The sequence below is a fragment of the Mobula hypostoma genome, chromosome 25, assembly GCF_963921235.1.
Source record: "Mobula hypostoma chromosome 25, sMobHyp1.1, whole genome shotgun sequence".
Classification (NCBI taxonomy): domain Eukaryota; kingdom Metazoa; phylum Chordata; class Chondrichthyes; order Myliobatiformes; family Myliobatidae; genus Mobula; species Mobula hypostoma.
The window spans coordinates 11,013,958-11,033,260 of record NC_086121.1 but is presented as its reverse complement, the minus strand read 5'-3'; the positions used below and the strand labels follow the sequence as shown (position 1 = coordinate 11,033,260).

Below are 19,303 nucleotides of genomic sequence, written 5' to 3'. Positions count from 1 at the left end.
ATGGGGGAGATGTGTTTAAGAGCAGAGTTGATAGTGGAGGAAGGGAAGCCCCCCTTTCTTTAAAAAAGGAAGATAGTGGAGGAAGGGAAGCCCCTTTCTTTAAACATCTACGCTCTGTCTGCCAGAGAAAGCAGGATCTCCCAGTGGCCACACATTTTAATTCCACATCCCATTCCCATTCTGACATGTCTATCCACGGCCTCCTCTACTGTAAAGATGAAGCCACACTCAGGTTGGAGGAACAACACCTTATATTCTGTCTGGGTAGCCTCCAACCTGATGGCATGAACATCGACTTCTCTAACTTCCGCTAAGGCCCCACCTCCCCCTCGTACCCCATCTGTTACTTATTCTTATGCACACATTCTTTCTCTCACTCTCCTTTTTCTCCCTCTGTCCCTCTGAATATACCTCTTGCCCATCCTCTGGGTCCCCCCGCCCCTCCTTGTCTTTCTTCCCGGACCTCCTGTCCCATGATCCTCTCGTATCCCCTTTTGCTTATCACCTGTCCAGCTCTCGGCTCCATCCCTCCCCCTCCTGTCTTCTCCTATCATTTTGGATCTCCCCCTCCCCCTCCAACTTTCAAATCCCTTACTCACTCTTCCTTCAGTTAGTCCTGACGAAGGGTCTCGGCCTGAAACGTCGACTGCACCTCTTCCTAGAGATGCTGCCTGGTCTGCTGCGTTCACCAGCAACTTTGATGTGTGTTGTTTAGAGAAAGGTTGAATAGGTTAGGAATTTATTCCTTGGAGCGTAGAAGAATGAGGGGAGATTTGATAGAGGTATATAAAATTATGATGGGTATAGATAGAGTGAATGCAAGCAGGTTTTTTTCCACTGAGGCTAGGGGAGCAAAAAACCAGCAGACATGGGTTAAGGGGGAAGGGGGAAAAGTTGAAAGGGAACATTGGGGGGGCTTCTTCACACAGAGTGGTGGCAGTATGGAATGAGCTGCCAGATGAAGTGGTAAATGCGGGCTCACTTTTAACATTTAAGAAAAAGTTGGACAGGTATATGGATGAGAGGTGTACTGGGGGATATGGTCCAGGTGCAGGTCAGAGGGACTAGGCAGAAGAATGGTTTGGCACAGCCAAGAAGGGCCAAAAGGCTGTTTCTGTGCTGTAATGTTTCTATGGTTTCTAATTACTTGTTCTGCTTTTTGAGTTGGAAGATTTCTCCTTTCTTGGTTGTTGTGAAATATTTAGAATCAGTCATGGTGAATGGTCCTCTCCACCGAGGTCTGAGTTTCCCTCGATCCCAGTTCTTGATCAGGACAAAATCTCCAGGCTCAATTTTGGGGTAGTCACCTTCAGGCTGGGTTTCGTCTTCCCGATAGGCCTGTCGTACTTGTGAATGCAAGCTGTGGAAAGTTTCAGTTAATTTGCATTAATATTTTCCCATCTCCTCCCCCAAGTTATGCATATCTAATTTTGCAGGTAAGCTTTTGGGGAGAAGCGACAAACAAGGTCGGGGTCCCCATGGGGTTCTCAAAGGCTTCCCGTAGATAATTTCTGCAAGTGATAACTCCGTCTTACGTGATGGCGTGATTCTCATATGGAATAGGGCTAAGGGTAAAACCTTCAGCCAGGTCAGTCCAGTCAATTGTGTAAGTTTGGCCAACTTATCTTTCAAGGTACCATTGGCTCGTTCCACTGTTCCGGCTACTTTCTGATGATGGGTATAGTGGAACTGCTGTTTTATAGCAAGTTCTTTACAGACTTCCTCATTTATTTTGGCAAAAAAATGTGGCCCATTGTCCAAGTTTATCATTTCTGGAAGTCCATAGTGAGGAATTATTTCTTTTAGCAATATTTTCACAACAGTCACAGCAGTATTATTAGTTGTAGGAACAGCTTCAATCCATCTGCTAAATACATCTACTATCACTAAGCAATACTTATAACAATGTACTCTAGGTAATTCTATAAAATCAAGTTGCAAAGAGGAAAAAGGTCCACCAGGCAAGGGGGTAGCTTCAGAAAGACAGGGCATCCCTTTTTCAGCATTCGTGTTTTCTACAAATTAAACATGCTGTGGCTCGCTTTCTGGAAATCAGGGTGTCACCAAGATTGTAATAATGTATTAACCATTTCCCCCCTTGCCCAAGTGTGTACAATTATTTATATAATCTATCAAAATAAGTCAAAATACAGAGGGAACACAGACCTGTCCCGCAGGGGTCACCCATAAATTGGTCTGAGGTTCAGTGTGGCAACCCATTTGGGACCATTGTTTGTGCTCTCCTTAGGGACGTATGTATTTCCCCCATATCTGGCATACCCGTCCTTAGATTTTGTCTAATAGGAGCTTGCTGGGTTCCCAAGGGGACTAAAAGTGTGGGATTCAAGGCTGTCTGTTCAACTGCTATATCAGCCCTAGCATTGCCTTTAGATATCTCATCAGATTCCCCAGTATAGGCTGCACATCTAATAATATTCAAAACTCAAGGTAGCTGTAGAGCGGTGAGTAAGTTGTTTACAAAGGTAGCATTACTAATGTGGGGCGGGGGAGTCCAGAGGGAGTCAGGAATCCTCAAAATTTGGTAGTCAGTGTGTAATGGGAATCTGTGTAAATGTTTGCACTTCAGTCCGTTGCTACGATACAGTAGCTCAGCTTCCTGGGCAGAGACAGCTGCTTCAAAGGAGGCTTGCTCAATTACTTCACTGTCATCATTTATCGCATAGCCAGAACATTGTTTTCCTGCTGCATCGACAAAAGAGTTTCCATCCTCATAAAACGTTGCCTCAGGATTGAGGCGGTATTGCCGAAGGGGTGGGAGAGTCCTTCTTTCACAGTGATCTGGATGGGGGGCAGTTGGTGCGGCCAACTTCGTGGCCTGAAATTGCCCGGAGATGGGGTACAACGTCTTGGGGTCGGTCAATATTAAAAATGTCTTAACGGATGTCCCGTCTTCACCTCCGACTCCTTCCAGTATTGGAGTTGGCCCGCGGCCAAGTCTTGCCAGTCTCCCTTGGTGCTGGAGGCTTGTTTCATCAAGGTGTCAGCAAGGAACCTTAGGCTTTTTGGCTTGAACCCAAGGCAAACCTAACAGTGGTATGGGGAACCACCAGTCCTGTCTGTCGCCAAAGGGAATCTGGAACTTCGGCCAGTAATACACTGCCCTCTCTTCCTTTAACCACTCCAATCACCGTGACTGGGAACTTCTGTCCCTCGAGGGGTGAATAATATTGGCTTTCCTCAGTGGCGCACCCCGTAGGGTCATAGCACAGGGTCACATGGGGGTCGACCGCTGGCAGTGGGAGCTCAAGCGAAGTGGAGTCCAGATTAAGTGCCCACCACTGGGGGGTCGGTAGCTGGTGAAGCTGTCAGTTGTTCACTAGTCCCAGGGTGATACCCTTGTCTGTGCTTAGAATCTCAACTTCCAACGGACAGAGCAAGTCTCACTCTGCTAGATTACACCCCATACTGGTGGTGGCTGTAAATGAAACCTCACACTGGGTCCCCCTGGAATTCCACATGCGTTCTGTGCTTCGGTTCATTTATGATCCCCAGATATAGCCCGCTCGCGTCCTCCTTCCCGCTGAACATATTCACCTTTACTACTAGATCCCTACAACACACATAAAAGTTGCTGGTGATCGCAGCAGGCCAGGCAGCATCTCTAGGAAGAGGTGCAGTCGACGTTTCAGGCCGAGACCCTTCGTCAGGACTGCAGGCTACTAGTTCCCTTCTGGGTTGATCGGGACTCGAAAGCCGTGTCCCAGTAATATGTCAAAGCTCGTCGTATTCGATTTTGGTCATTGCCAGGCCAATCCATATTATTAGTTTTAATCATGTTGGCTAACTTAATTGGTAAGCATTGAAGCAGTAAGGCATTAAACTGGGGGGACGGATTCCCATTATTAGAGGCTTGGTCTCCTGTGAAAGTGCCGTAGCAGGCCACAAATCGCACCCGATAGTCTGGTCCCGATTTCTCAGGCTTAGGTTTGCATTCAGGTATTTTAGTGATATTTACAGGTTGTTGGAGAGCCCTCTCCAAGGCATGAATAGTCTGGTCTGTCTGTTCATTCTCATTACAGATTCCCACCTGTAACTTGTGATAGGTTTGGTATCTTAATTCTGCCTTCCATTTCCGCCCCAGATCAGCTGAGAGAATCATGTTGCAGAGACCAAATAAATCTTGTGGGGTCGCATTATGTACTTGTAGAGTACTGCGGACATGTTGAGCAAACTGTGCTGGTGGTTCTTTTCTATCTGGGGCCTGATTTATGATCATTATCAGTTCTTGAGGCTTCTAGGATGCATACGCAGGGATTACTGCGGGCTGTCCCTCCTCGACTGCTCTTGAACTGGACAGCATGCGGGTGGGCAGTTGTCTCTGTGGAGCCATTAACTCTGGGGTTTTATTGGATTCTTCCCTCCCTGTCTCGGAATAATCCTCGGTATTCCCTTCCTGGGTCTCGGCACCAAATGTAAACTTAAATTTGCCAGACCTGTGTACATACGTCTATTGACGTTTCTGGACACATCTCCAGTGATGTTCCTGGAATCATCGGGTGTTTCGGGTCTTTCAACATCATACAACCTCCTCCAGGTGACCCAGCCGGGGCTGATCAGACCCCAGCTTGTGTCCAGATGGCTAGCTACTTATGACTCCATGGCTCCCCTCTTTTGAGCCACAGCTATCTTGAGGCCCTCTCTGCCGCATCGGTGGTACTGCGGATGGCTCCCCTCTTCCTCTCTCCCTCGATGCCCAAAATGCTGAAGGCTCTAACTAAAGAATGGGCTATGAATCCCCTACAACCAACCTCCACTGGGAGACACCTCGCTCTCCATCCAGCCTGCTGACAGTTGCTGACCAGTCCTGCGTACTTGGAGAGCTTCCTTTCAAAGGCCTCCTCCAAGCTATCTTCCCATGGGACTGTCAGCTCCAGCAGCACCACTTGCTTAGTAGACTCGGACACTCGGACAATGTCTGGTCGCAGGGTGCCAAAGCGACTCTGAGAATTTATTGCTTCAGAATTTCCTGTCATCAGTCAGCCACCTATGCTGACATACTTGTTGCCTACCTTATTGTGCAGCAAGAAGTATTGTATCAACGAGCTGGGAGATCTTGTAATGAAAGATTATCTTTACGCTGTCCACTGTCATTGTGGCATTTGACTCTGTTGTGGCATTTATGTATATTCTAATTCTGTTCCTTCCGTGATCCCCACACCACCAGGTTCAGCAACAGTTATCACCCACCAATTGTTCTTGTGTTCTTATCAGGCTCCTGAGCCAGTGTAGACAACTTCACCCATCCAAACACTGAAGTGATTCCACAACCGATGGACGCAGTTCAAGGAGTCTACAACTCATATTCTCAATAGCTATTACTTTATTTATTATTACTTCTCTTTTTTTCATTTTTCTATTTCTACAATTTGAAATTTGAAGTTGGAAATAGTGTTATTAAATGCTTAGCAACCCACACAAATTTCTGGAGGAACTCAGTAGGTCGGGCAGCATCTATGGAAATAAATAAACAGTCGACAGTTCAGGCTGCGATCCCACATCAGGACCAATACCGGGATGTTGTTATTTGCTGTCATGTTTTACAGATTGGTTATAGAAGAGTGAGGATTGGAAATCACAGACTGTCATCCAAAACTTCTCATTGTTGACGGCATTGTTCATCATTGGATGGGGATCTCTAAACTTGCAATGTTATTCTCAGGTATGTAGTTGGTCCCATTCAAAGACCATTCACCAGATTAAAATATTATACTTCTACACAGTTATCTTTACATGTTTTCAGTAAAACCAATGCGTAATTTTGATTGGTCAGGCAGTATCTGCTGAGAGGAAAATAAAATATACTGATAAATAACCCTGTCAGAGCTGAAAAGTGAGAAAGGAAAAGTGGGGTGGATGGGATGAAACACATGGAATGTCTGTGATAGGACGGAGTCCAAGGGGTTCAAGGTGGAAAAATGTGGCTCCAGCTTTCAACAATACAACAGCAGAGTCATTGTGGGTAGGTGAAGATTGTGTTGCCAGTTTTGTTTCAGAATATTCAGTAACACTCATTCAGTGTGGGTGACTCTGTCACTATTGGAAACCCAGTGTAAATAGAAGAATCACACCATCTCACAAACTACTCACCCAGCCAGTCACACGCTCCACTGTGGTGGAGTCTGTGGAGTCGAAATTTGCCTTGTCAACCACCTCTGAACAGGTGGAACTGGAGTTTAAGCAAGTGATCTGCCAGAGAAATAGCAATTGAGCATCCTAGAGTTTGCTTTTTATTGTTTTTCCAGCATCTGCAGTAATTTGCTCGATAACCTGAAAAGTCAACTGTTTCTTTCCCTCAGATACTAAGTGACTTGCTGAAAACTTTCAGCATTTTCTGTGTTCAAAAAACTTTCAAGTACAATGACTTTTGAAGTAAGCTGAGTAACTGTTAAGGCTTATTTTCACTTAATTATCAATCAAATTCTGTACTCATCACAAAAATACCTTTCTGTAATTATCTAGACATTGAAATCTGCTAAGAAGTTGCCCTGACCATTTGATGGAAAGCAGGAGTGTTCTTTTGATTGTAGTTGTAAATCTGTACTGCTTTGTGAGATAGAAACATAGAAAGATTGAAAACCTACAGCACAATACAGGCCCTTCAGCCCACAATGCTGTGCTGAACATGTACTTGCTTTAGAAATTACCTAGGGTTACCCATAGCCCTCTATTTTTTCTAAGTTCCATGTACCTATCCTCTTGAAAGACCCTATTATATCTGCCTCCACCACTGTGGGCAGCAGCCCATTCCATGCACTCACCACTCTCTATGTATAATAAAAAAAAACAACTTGCCCCTGACATCTCTTCTGTACGTCCTTCCAAGCAGCTTAAACTGCCCCCTTATGTTAGCCATTTCAGCCCTGGGAAAAAACATCTGACTATCCTCACGATCAATGCCTCTCATCATCTCAAACACCTCTATCAGGTCACCTCTCATCCTCTGTGGCTCCAAGGAGAAAAGGCCAAGTTCACTCAACCTATTCTCAGAAGGCAAGCTCCCCAATCCAGGCAACATCCTTGTACATCTCCTCTGCAACCTTTCTATGTTTGCCATATCCTTCCTGTAGTGAGGCAACCAGAACAGAGCACAGTACTCCAAGTGGGGCCTGACCAGAATTCTATATAACTGCAACATTACCTCTCAGCTCCTAGCTCAATCCCACGGTTGATGAAGGCCAATGCACCGTATGTCTTCTTAACCACAGAGTCAACCTGCGTAGCAGCTTTGAGTATCCTATGGACTCTGACCCCAAGATCCCTCTGATCCTCCACACTGCCAAGAGCCTTACCATTAATACTATATTCTGCCATCATATTTGACCTACCAAAATGAATCACCTCTGGGTGGAACTCCATCTGCCACTTCTCAACCCATTTTTGCATCCTATCAATGTCCCGCTGTAATCTCTGACAGCCCTCCACGCTATCCACAACTCCCTCAACATTTGTGCCATCAGCAAATTTGCTAACCCATCCCTCCACTTCCTCATCCAGGTCATTTATAAAAATCATGAAGAGAAGGGGTCCCAGAACAGATTCCTGACCACACCACTGGTCACCAACCTCCATGCAGAATATGACACATCTACAACTTTTTTTAAATTCAGATTTTTATTATTATTTATTTTTATTTTACAAAGCAGCACAGCATATCACAGAGCAGATACAGTACAGCATATTCACACAGCCATCCCATGCCAGGAAAACAAATAAAACTTAGAGACAGAAAGAAGTTCTAATTTAAGTTTAAATTAACTTACAACCAAAATTGATCCCAAGTGTCTTGCACTTCTCTCTCACTGTTAATTCTTCCCTACATGTTACAACCATTCTTTGCCTTCTGTGGGCAAGCCAGTTCTGGATTCACAAAGCAATGTCCCCTTGGATCCCATGCCCCCGTACTTTCTCAATAAGCCTTGCATGGGGTACCTTATCAAATGCCTTGCTGAACTACATCTACCGCTCTACCTTCATCAATGTGTTTAGTCACATCCTCAAAAAATTCAATCAGGCTTATAAGGCACAACCTGCCTTTGACAAAGCTATGCTGACTATTCCTGATCATATTATGCCTCTTCAAGTGTTCATAAATCCTACCGCTCAGGATCTTTTCCATCAACTTACCAACCACTGAAGTGAGACTCACTGGTCTATAATTTCCTGGGCTATCTGCTCCCATTCTTGAATACACTTAATTTATGGATTACAGCAAAATAACTTTTAAAATAATCACCAGTAATGCTGTGTGATTTCAACAGGAAATATTTCTTCAGCACTATTAAAATCCCTCAATTTAACTATTTAATTACAGGTTATCTGATCCTGTCATTGGTGTTAATAGAAGCTTCACATGTAGATGATTGTACAGAATGGGAGTATAAACATAATGGTTTGTGCTGTCCATCGTGTGAAGCAGGTAAGCCATGCCTCTATCGTATAGAATCCCTACCACTATAAACTATAGATTTTTTAAAACTTAAAAATGCTTAAAGTATGAGTGGTTAAAATTAATAAATGATTCATTAGTGACATTTCCCTTTTAGTATGAGATAAAAGATTGCTCTTTCTCCTTTGGTTATAGAGAATTGAAGGTCTGTCTTTAATATTTCTGCAGAGTAATTGGTTTCTCATTCATGTAAATGACCAGTTTCTGAGGGATCTGACATCAATGTTGTTCACAGGCCTGTAACCCCAGCACTGGTCAGCTGGCTCTGATGGATGGGCCACGGTGTCGTAGGTAGGCACAACGCCAGCTTCCTGAAGCAAACCCTTCTGAGATTTGAGCAAAGTAATGTAACTGTTCTGAGATCATCAGCGTAGTGGAAGTGGTCATCAACAGTGCTATCATGCAGCACCTATTCGGCAATAACCTGCTTACAGATGCCCAGTTTGGGTTCTGTCAAGGCCATTCAGCTGCTGACTTCATCACCTCCTTTGTCCAAACTAGGACCAAAGAAATAAGTACCAGAGGTGAAGTGAGTGATAGCCCTCAATATCAGGGTAGCATTTGACTGAGTATGGCATCAAGGTGCTCAAGCTAAAATGGAGTCAATGGAAACCCCTCTGCTGGTTGGAATCATACCTGACAGAAAGGAAGGTGGCTGTGGTCGTTGGAGGTCAGTCATCTCATCCTCAGGATATCACTGCAGGAGTGACATCTGACTCCCCAAAGTCTGTCCACTATCTACAAGGCTCAGGTGAGGAGTGCAATGGAATACTCGCCATTCGCCTGGATGAGTGCAGCCCCATCAACACTCAAGAAGCTTGATACCATCCAGTACAAGGCAGCCTACTTGATTGGTACCCCTTCCACAAGCATCCAATCCCTCCACCGCTGATGAACAGCTGCAGTAGTGTGTACTATCTACAAGATGCACTGCAACGACACACCAAAGTTCCTAAGGCAGCTCCTTCCTGACCCACGACCACTATCATCTAGAAGGAGGAGAACAGCAATATCTGGGAACACCGCCACCTGGAAATCCCCTTCCAAGTCACTCACCATCCTGATTTCCTAGTGTCATGGATTCTTGATTACCTGACTGGCAGACCACAGTACGTGTGCTTGCAACACTGTGTGTCCGACAGAGTGATCAGCAGCACTGGGGCTCCACAGGGGACTGTCTTGTCTCCCTTTCTCTTCACCATTTACACCTCAGACTTCAACTACTGCTCAGAGTCTTGTAATCTTCAGAACTTATCGGATGACTCTGCCATAGTTGGATGCATCAGCAAGGGAGATGAGGTTGAGTACAGGGCTACTGTAGGAAACTTTGTCACATGGTGTGTGCAGAATTATCTGCAGCTTAATGTGAAAAAGACCAAGGAGCTGGTAGTAGACCTGAGGAGAGCTAAGGCACCGGTGACCCCTGTTTCCATCCAGGGGGTCAGTGTGGACATGGTGGAGGATTACAAATACCTGGGGATACGTATTGACAATAAACTGGTCTGGTCAAAGAACACTGAGGCTGTCTACAAGAAGGGTCAGAGCCATCTCTATTTCCTGAGGAGACTGAGGTCCTTTAACATCTGCCGGACGATGCTGAGGATGTCCTACGAGTCTGTGGTGACCAACACGATCATGTTTGCTGTTGTGTGCTGGGGCAGCAGGCTGAGGGTAGCAGACACCAACAGAATCAACAAACTTATTCGTAAGGCCAGTGATGTTGTGGGGATGGAACTGGACTCTCTGACGCTGGTGTCTGAAAAGAGGATGCTGTCTAAGTTGCATGCCATCTTGGACAATGTCTCCCATCCATGGGTGGGCACAGGAGTACATTCAGCCAGAGACTCATTCCTCCAAGATGCAGCACAGAGCATCATAGGAAGTCATTCCTGCCTGTGGCCATCAAACTTTACAACTCCTCCCTTGGAGGGTCAGACACACTGTGCCGATAGGCTGGTCCTGGACTTATTTCATAATTTACTGGCATACTTTACATATTACTATTTAACTATTTATCGCTCTATTACTATTAATTATTTATGATGCAACTGTAACAAAAACCAATTTCCCCCTGGGATCAATAAAGTATGAGTATGACTATTTGGAAACATCATCATTTCTTCATTGTTGCTGGGTCAAAATCATGGAATTCTCTAAGAACACATTGGGTGTGCCTACACCTCAGGGACTGCAGTGGTTCAAGAAGGCAGCTCGTCACCACCTTCTCAATGGCAACTAGGGATGGGCAGTAAATGCTGGCTTAGCTGGTGACGTCCACATCCCGTAAAGAAATAAATTTCAAAAAATTGAGGGTTATCCAAAGAGTGAATGCTTACGGGTTTTATCACCTCAGGTTTGGTGAGACTAGAGTGCGTGCATGGAATGAGTTGCCAGGCAAAATGATAGTTGTGACTTCAATTGGATGGGAACATGGATGAGAGGTCTGGAAGGCCATGATTCTCCATGGATGGGGCTATGCAGAAGACAAGGTCAGCAAGGACTACATGGCTGAAGGGATTGTTTCTGCGCTATAGTGTCTTCTGATTCAACACCATAAGACCCTCCAGGCTTTACAAGAAGCTCAGAGACCTCTGCCTTCACCCTGCCTGTGTAGCTGGATCCTGGACTTCTGCTGAAATCGCCAGCAGGTGGTAAGAGTGCGCTCCCTCACCTCTGCCTCTCTGACCCTCAACACAGGTGCCCCTCACGGCTGTGTACTAAGCTCCCTCCTTTACTCTCTGTATACCCATGACTGTGTCGCCACCCACAGCTCAAATCCGCTAATGAAATTTGCTGACGGCACTACACTAATGGGCTGAATCTGAAATAATCAGGCAGCCTACAGAGAGGAAGTCATCACCCTGACACAGTGGTGTCAAGAAAACAACCTCTCCCTCAATGTCGCAAAAACAAAGGAGCTAATTGTGGACTACAGGAGGAATGGAGACAGGCTAACCTCTATTGACATCAATGGATCTGGGGTTGACAGGGTGAACAGCTTTATGTTCCTTGGCGTAAACATCACCGAGGACCTCACATGGTCTGTACATACCGGCTGTGTGGTGAAAAAAGCACAAGTGTTTCTCTCACTTCAAATGGTTGAAGAAGTTTTGTGTAGCCCCCAAAATTCTAAGCACTTTCTATAGGGGCACGATTGAGAGCATCTTGATGGGCCGTATGGGAACTGTACTTCCCTGAATTGCAGGACTCTGCAGAGAGTGGTCTGGACAGCCCAGAGCATCTGTAGATGTGAACTTCCCACTATTCAGGACACTTACAAATAAAGGTGTGTTTAAAAAAAAAAAAAAAAAAAAAATGCCCGAAGGATCATTGGGGATCTGAGTCACCACGACCACAAATTGTTCCAGCAGCTACCATCTGGGAAACGGTACCGCAGTATAAAAGCCAGGACCAACAGGCTCCAGGACAGCTTCTTCCACCAGGCCATCAAACTGATTAATTCATGGTGATACAACTGTATTTCTGTGATATATTGACTATCCTGTTGTATATAACATTTGTTATAAATTACCATAATTGCACATTTGAATGGAAGCATAACGTAAAGATTTTTACTCCTCATGTTTATGAAGGATGTAAGTAATAAAAGTCAATTCAATTCAACTTGTTGGGAACAGACAGATAATAAAAGAATATTATCCAGTGTAAATAGAAGAATAAATGTGCCATCTCACAAACCTGCCCAGTCACATACTCCACTGTGGTGGAGACTGTGTAGCCCACATTGGCCTTATCAACCGCCCCAAACCCACAGAGCTACAGTGTGACCAGTGGTCTATCAAAGAAAGACCTCAATTCCAATTTGCTAACACAAACCCTGTTATGTATCATAATGATCCTGAGTTAATTTTACTTGTTTAGTAACAATACCATTTCTCAGGTGAGGTTTTGTTTGAAATGAGCTGCATTGTAACTGGTTACCTGATTGCTTTGTAATCCCATGCCTGCCTTTTCCCATGCACACCTTGTCTTGTTGCAGGTTCGAGAGTATCTCAACACTGCACTCGTCAGACCAGCACAGAGTGTGAACGATGCCCAGATGGAGAATACGCTGACCGTTACACTGGATCGGAGAAATGTTTGGAGTGTAGATCATGTGATCAAGGTATGGATTGAGAATTTACACTCAGTGGCCACTTTATTAGGTACACTTGTACACCTGCATTTTAATGCAAATATCAAATCAACCAATCATGTGGTGGCAACGCAATGGACAAAAGCATGCGGACATGGTTAGGGAGTTCAGTTGTTTTCAGACCAAACATCAGAATAGGGAAGAAGTGTGATCTAAGTGACTTTGACTGTGGAATAATTGTTGGTGCCAGATAGGGTGGTTTGAGTATTAAGAAACTGCTGACCTGCGTTTTCCACCCCCCCCCCCCCATACGTGCACACACAACAGTCTCTAGAGGTTAGAGAATGGAGTGAAAAACACAAAAATCCAATGAGCAACAGTTCTCTGGGCAAAAAGGCCTTGTTAGTGAGAGAGGTCAGAGGCGAATGGCCAGACTAGTTCAAACTGAGAGGAAGAGGACAGTAACTCAAATCACCAGACGTTACAGCAGTGGTGTGCAGAAGAGTGTCCCCGAATGTACAACATGTCGAACCTTGAAGTGGATTTGCCTCAGCAGCAGAAGACCACGAATGTACACTCAGCGCCCACTTGAGTAGATACGGGAGGTACCTAATCAAATGGCCACTGAGTGTAGAAACCTGGAATTCAGCAGCTCGGCTGCTTCAATGGAGCAGCTTTTGATGCCTTCCCAGTGAGCAGTGGAGTGAAATGAGCTTGTGTCCTGGCACCTAGCTGGAATCTTCTTCTCCACGCTGGTTCCCTCTGCTTTTGCAGACTGCACTGAAGTCTATCTTTACCCAGGAGCTGATGGTAAGCTGTTCAACATTGATTGCTTGCACTCCAAGGCCAAAGTTAGGACAGCCCTCGTCCATGAGATGTTGTTTGCAGATGATGCAGCATTGACATCACACACTGAAGGCAGACTCCAACATCTGACTAACCGCTTTGCCCGTGCCTGCAAGGAGTTTGAGTTGACCATCAGTCTGAAGAAAATAAACGTCATGACCCAGGGTGCAGAATCGCCCCCAAACATCACCCTTAATAGTGGCTCTCTGGATGTAGTCAACTCCTTCGCCTATCTTAGGTCGACCATCACCAGCTTCTATCCCTCAAAGCGGAGGAGAACAGGAGGATTGGCAAAGCTGCAGCTGTCATGTCCAGACTGAACAAGAGAGTGTGGAGCAACAGACAGCTGACAAAGACCAAGCTGAGTGTGTACCCAGTGTGTGTGCTCAGCACACTCCGCTACGCCAGCGAGGCTTGGACACCATACATCCGGCAAGATAAGAGGCTAAGCTCATTCCACCTACGCTTCCTCAGGTGCATCTTGCTCATCTCCTGGTAGGACAGAATCACCAACAGGTTCTACAATGGGCTGACACCTGCAGCATCCACGCACTCTCCAGCCACAGACGTCTCAGATAGTTGGGCCATGTCAAATGGGTGGACCAGGGTCACATTCCCAAGGACGTGGTTTGTGGCGAGCATTATCTCCAAAAGGAAGACCGTGCCCCCGCTACAGGGACGTCTGCAGGTGTGACGTGAAGCTGGCAGACATCGACCTCAGCACATGGGAGGAAACAGTTAAAGATCAGACAGCATGGAGGGCTGCAAAAGCAGTAGACAACGTGCTGAGGTAGCAAGGACCAAACTGCTCATCAACAAGAGAGCCAGAAGAAAAGCCAGAGCTGTAGAACCCTCTTCCACCACCTGCAGCTGCTGTGAAAGAGACTGTCACCGTAGGGTTGGTCTGTACAGCCACTCAAGAAAATGCAAATAGTACCCCAGGTCTACAGCCCCAAGGATCACCAGAAAAAGTGTCACACCATCATCTCTCAAGGCGTACGGATGCTGCCGCTGCTGATGAGCGTAGATAGTTGGAATTCAGAACCTAGGATGGAGATTGAGAATTCTAGGCAGGAGACAGGGATTTGGAATTCAGGATTTAAGCCAGCGTTCAGGAACATGGGATTGGAGAGTAGGGACCAGGCATTTAAAGCACAGGCAGCAAGCAGAGTTCAGAGGACCGGATAGTAATTAGGAATTCTGGGTTCCAGGAATCGGGAACCTAAAATTTGGACTTGAGGATTGAGAATAGAGACCCCCGGTAGACCGTAACTTACTAGGTTCAGAACGGGTAGCATAGTGACGTAGTGGTTAGTGTAACACTACAGCTCACCAGCTGTGAGATTGGAGTCGGATTCTCACCGCTGTCTGTAAGGAGTTTGTACGTTCTCCCCATGATCACATGGGTTTCCTTTGAATGCTCCAGTTTCCTCCCACATTCTAAAGACTTATCTCAACTGCCCTCGCAGTGCGTTGTGTGCAAAGCTGGGCAAGGAATTAAACACCTCAAGAATCTCCAGAGCCGGCAACTTTCTTCAGGGTTTTAATGAGAAAACTTTGTGAAACTGCAGAAAGTTACATGAAACATATTAGTCTCAATACAGAATCATCGTGCACCTGAAAATACTAATTATTGATCGTTCTTACGATCAAGGTTGAACAAGGTAATACGTTAATGCAACATTTTTTAGCTATACCGTGGACAAGAATAAACTTGTATCGAGTAAACTTCCATATAGGCTGGCTCCTTGCCCAGGTGCCAACAACTGTTGTTCATCAATCAAACAGGTATTACTTGTTGCATCTTGATTTAATTTCTGATCCTTCGGGTTCTTAAGGTAGTGATAAATCATTGATCTGCATGATGCACAATAAGAGTACCCAGCAGCAATCACTTTGATGTCCCACTGGTCAGAGGCCTCTAATCTGGAAAACAGTATTCCCCAGGCATCTTCACCCGGATTGTATGTGTTCTATTGATTATTATATGAAAGGAATGGACTGCCTTGAAGGTGAGGAATGGGATTCTGCTTTCGGATTTCAGAGGATGATCAACAAATTGACATGAAAAAGGCACGCAGAATACTAGACAAATTTGGTCAGAAGCAGAAAATAAGACCATAAAAGGTTAAGTTGTGAGAAAGGAAAATAGCAAATGAACATCTGGTTCATGTGCATTCTTTTTACTTGTCGACCCAACACACCAGAGCAAGTTCCTGATTCATGTAAATGTATGTGGTGAATAAGGTTGCTCCTTTTGATCCTTGAGACATGATAAATTGGTAAATAAGCAAGTGTTTGAGAAATTAATATTCTATGCCTGTCTTCAGAGAAAAAAATGCAGAAAGCTCCCAGAAATAGTGGTGAATCATTGGTCTGGGGACAATAGAGAGCTGCAATAAATTACTGCATTTCACATCATTAAAAAGTTTGTCTTTTGATGTACTGGCTGCACTGGTTGTGACACAGACCAGTTAGCTCAGAATGAGTCAATCGAGAAATGTTAGAACCTGTTAAAAGGAAATGGTAACAGGAAGGAATAAAAAGGACTGTATTGTCTCTCTCTCGACAGATCAGCTAATTCTGAAGACCAGAATCAGGTTTAATATCACTGGCATTTGTCGTGAAATTTGTTGTTATGTTGTTGCTTAATATTTATAGCAATTCCTGTTTTTATTTCAATTTTCCAACATGTGCAATTTTTGCTTTTTGAGTGATATGTTAAGTTTGCTTCAGATACAAAGCAGGTGGCAGAGTAAGTTAATGGAAGGATATGAACCTGCTAAGTGAATGGGTGACATATGGTAAATGGAATATAAAATTCTTTATTCACTTTGAATAATAATGGGAAAATGGAGTGTATTTTAAATGTTTGTGGAGCTCTTGTGAGACTGTACCTGGGATGTTGTGTACACATCTGGTGTCTTGGTCTGAAGATAGACATATTTTTGATAGAAGAAACCCAACAAGAATTCCTGGGATAAGGAATTGTCTTGTGAGGAAAGATTAACAGGGGCATGTTACTCTAGAGTTTGGAATGAGAGATGATCATACAACACCTTTTTTAAAAAAAAAAAAAAAAAAAAAAAAAAAAAAATAATTTAGTGGGATTGACAAGAATAACATCTTCCCTTGCTGGGGCATCTGGAACACTGGGTCACAGAGCACAGCTACTTTGAGAGGCTCACCAGTTATGTGGTTTAAGACCAAGTGTGATATATTTTTAGATTTTGAGTGATGTGGGGTTAGTGTAAGAGAAAGGTGCTGAGATCTTTTTGAATGGCGGAGCAGGCACGATCAGGCAAATCCTGATTCATTTTGATGTCTTCTTCTGTCTAACTTGAAACAGAAAACAGTTTATTGTCATTCAATATCAACCTCATAAATGTTTCGTATTTACAGAGCCTGGACTACAAACTAAAGAAAACTGTACTGCCTTTCACAATACGATATGTGAGCCCAGGAAAGGGTATTATTGCATTGCTAATTGTCAGATGGTCAGAAAGCACTCAGAATGCCCACCTGGTGAAGGAGTTAAAGAGAAAGGTAGGTCGATGGAGTGTCGTTACTAAGTGCTGTGCCCTGGGCAGGACAGGGGAAATTGAAATCTCTGGCACCATCTGGAGTTTGTTCTGAGGATGGCTGCCTGAGGCCCCCTACTGGCAATGGCAGCTTGCTGTTAGTTCTTTGAGTGTAACTGAAATGGCTTTGGATTTGTATTTTAAGAAGCTAATTCATCCCACTTCCCATTTTTACCCTCTTTTGGGCAGTCTTGATTTTCAGTCACTATTGTCCATTTTATTGCTGGACTGCCTGCACTCCTGACCACAGAAGGTCGGAGGAATTTAAGGTGTGGGGTTATATAGGAGGCAGGGTTTAAGGGTCAGCACAACATTGTGGGCGGAAGGGCCTGTACTGTGCTGTACTATTCTATGTTCTATGTTCCCCTTGATCTGCGCCAATTCTATGTTGAATAGCTCAGAATAAGACAATAAGACATAAGAGCAGAATTAGGCCATTTGGTCCATCAAGTCTAAAAAGCACTGACACGGCAAGAATTGTGTTTGTACTTGTAACTAATGTACTAAGACCATAAGGCAATAAGACATAGGAGCAGAATTAGGCCATTTGGACCATCGGGTCTGCTGCACCATTCCTTCATGGTTGATTTATTCTCCCTTTCAACCCTGTCCCCTTGTAACCTTTGATGCCCATACTGATCAAAAACTTTTCAAACCCCTCTTTAAATATACCCAATAACTTGGCCTCTACAGCCATCTGTGGCAAGAAATTACACAGATTCACTACCCTCTGGTTAAAGAAGTTCTTCCTCATCTCTGATATCATTATTACTTTGTTATTGCCTTATCTGCTCTCTTCTGTCACTGTTATTCCAAAGTCTGAGCAAATTCTTCAGCTGATACAGAGGCCCACACACTATTCCTCCATTAGGAAAGGAAAACACGATAGCCTGTTCCATTCCTGTGCTGCTCGGAGCTGGGAGTGTTATTTGTACAGGGGTGTGACCAAGAAACATGGGTATATTTCTAGACCCTAGTAACTGACTGAAGGTCTTTGTGGATGTTAAAACAGGTTCAAAAAGTATTTCTCCTAAACACAGAACTACTCAGTGAGGTGGATTCTTTGATATTTTCAACATACTACAGGTGACAACTTCATCACTGTTGAAAGTGGAAGTGCAGAAAGTGAACATTTATTTGATTCATTGTTAAATATTGCTCATATGTGAAGAAAATTAGCTATTTGAAGAGGAGTGTGGAAAGTAACAAGGTCTCTCTGACAGTGGTATTACAGACTCTATAAGTTACCCACAATGACATTGATTCTGTGTTTCAGGAACACCTTTCAAAGATACAGTGTGTGAGAAATGTCCTCACGGAACATTTTCAAGCAAAGTTTCAACAACTGAAGAGTGTAAGAGCTGGACAGTGTAAGTACTTTAAACTCCATGGTATCCATGTTCAGAAAGTACCACCTCTTGTTGGTTTTTTGCAATACTTATTTTCTTATTGTCCTAACCCATCAGGGAAGAGGCCACACAGCGACCATGCCAGGATCACTAGACTCAAAACCAGTTACTTCCCCCAAGCTGTCAGGCTGATCAACACCTCCCCACATTAACCCAACACACCACTCCCCACACCACTACATACACATCACCCAGCAGCACTTTATGTGCATATAATCAGTCTGTGAATATAACAGTTACTTGTACATTGTGTTTTACAGGATTACTTTTATATTTATTGTGGGTTTTTTGTTTTTTCTTTATTGTATTCTTTAAGAACATAAGACATAGGAGCAGAATTAGACCATTGAACCCATCGAGTATGCTTTCCCGTTCCATCATGGATGATTTATTATCCTCCCTTTCCACAACCCCATTCTCCTGCCTTCTCCCCAGAACCTACTACATGACCATAAGATTTAGGAGTAGAATTTATGTGTATTCTGTTTTGTTTTATGTTCCATCGAATCCGAGTATCAATCATTTTGTTCTCCTTTATACTTGTGCACTGAAAATGACAATAAACAACCTTTATTTATTGAAATACAGCATGGAGTAGGCCCTTCTGGCCTTTTGACTCATGCTGCTCAACATCTCCCAATTTAATCCCAGCCTAATCACGGGACAATTTACAATGACCAATGATCCTACCAACCAGTGCGTCTTTGGACTTTGGGAGGAAATCCATGCAGGCGTGAGCAGAATATACAAAATTACTAACTGGCAGCTCAGGAACTGAACCCGGATCGCTCCAAGTCTTTCACAATTCGCCATTCAGAAACAATTAATCATTTACACTAATGTTCTGTTAACAAGTTAGAATATTGTTGAAATCCTGTTGGTTGAAAACATTGTTCTATGTTTC

The 19,303-nt window shown here is 44.2% G+C and overlaps 1 protein-coding gene across 1 annotated transcript in view; it reads left to right on the top strand.

Moving 5' to 3' along the window:
* Nucleotides 1–5,572: 5,572 nt before the first annotated feature.
* Nucleotides 5,573–19,303, top strand: part of LOC134337714 (tumor necrosis factor receptor superfamily member 5-like) — a 28,373-nt gene continuing 14,642 nt past the window's right edge. The window contains exons 1-5 of the mRNA XM_063032919.1: nucleotides 5,573–5,680; nucleotides 8,333–8,437; nucleotides 12,468–12,593; nucleotides 16,812–16,955; nucleotides 18,267–18,360. Of these exons, the coding sequence (XP_062888989.1) occupies nucleotides 5,647–5,680; nucleotides 8,333–8,437; nucleotides 12,468–12,593; nucleotides 16,812–16,955; nucleotides 18,267–18,360 (503 nt within the window). The 5' untranslated portion in view covers nucleotides 5,573–5,646. The remainder of the gene's footprint in view (nucleotides 5,681–8,332; nucleotides 8,438–12,467; nucleotides 12,594–16,811; nucleotides 16,956–18,266; nucleotides 18,361–19,303) is intronic.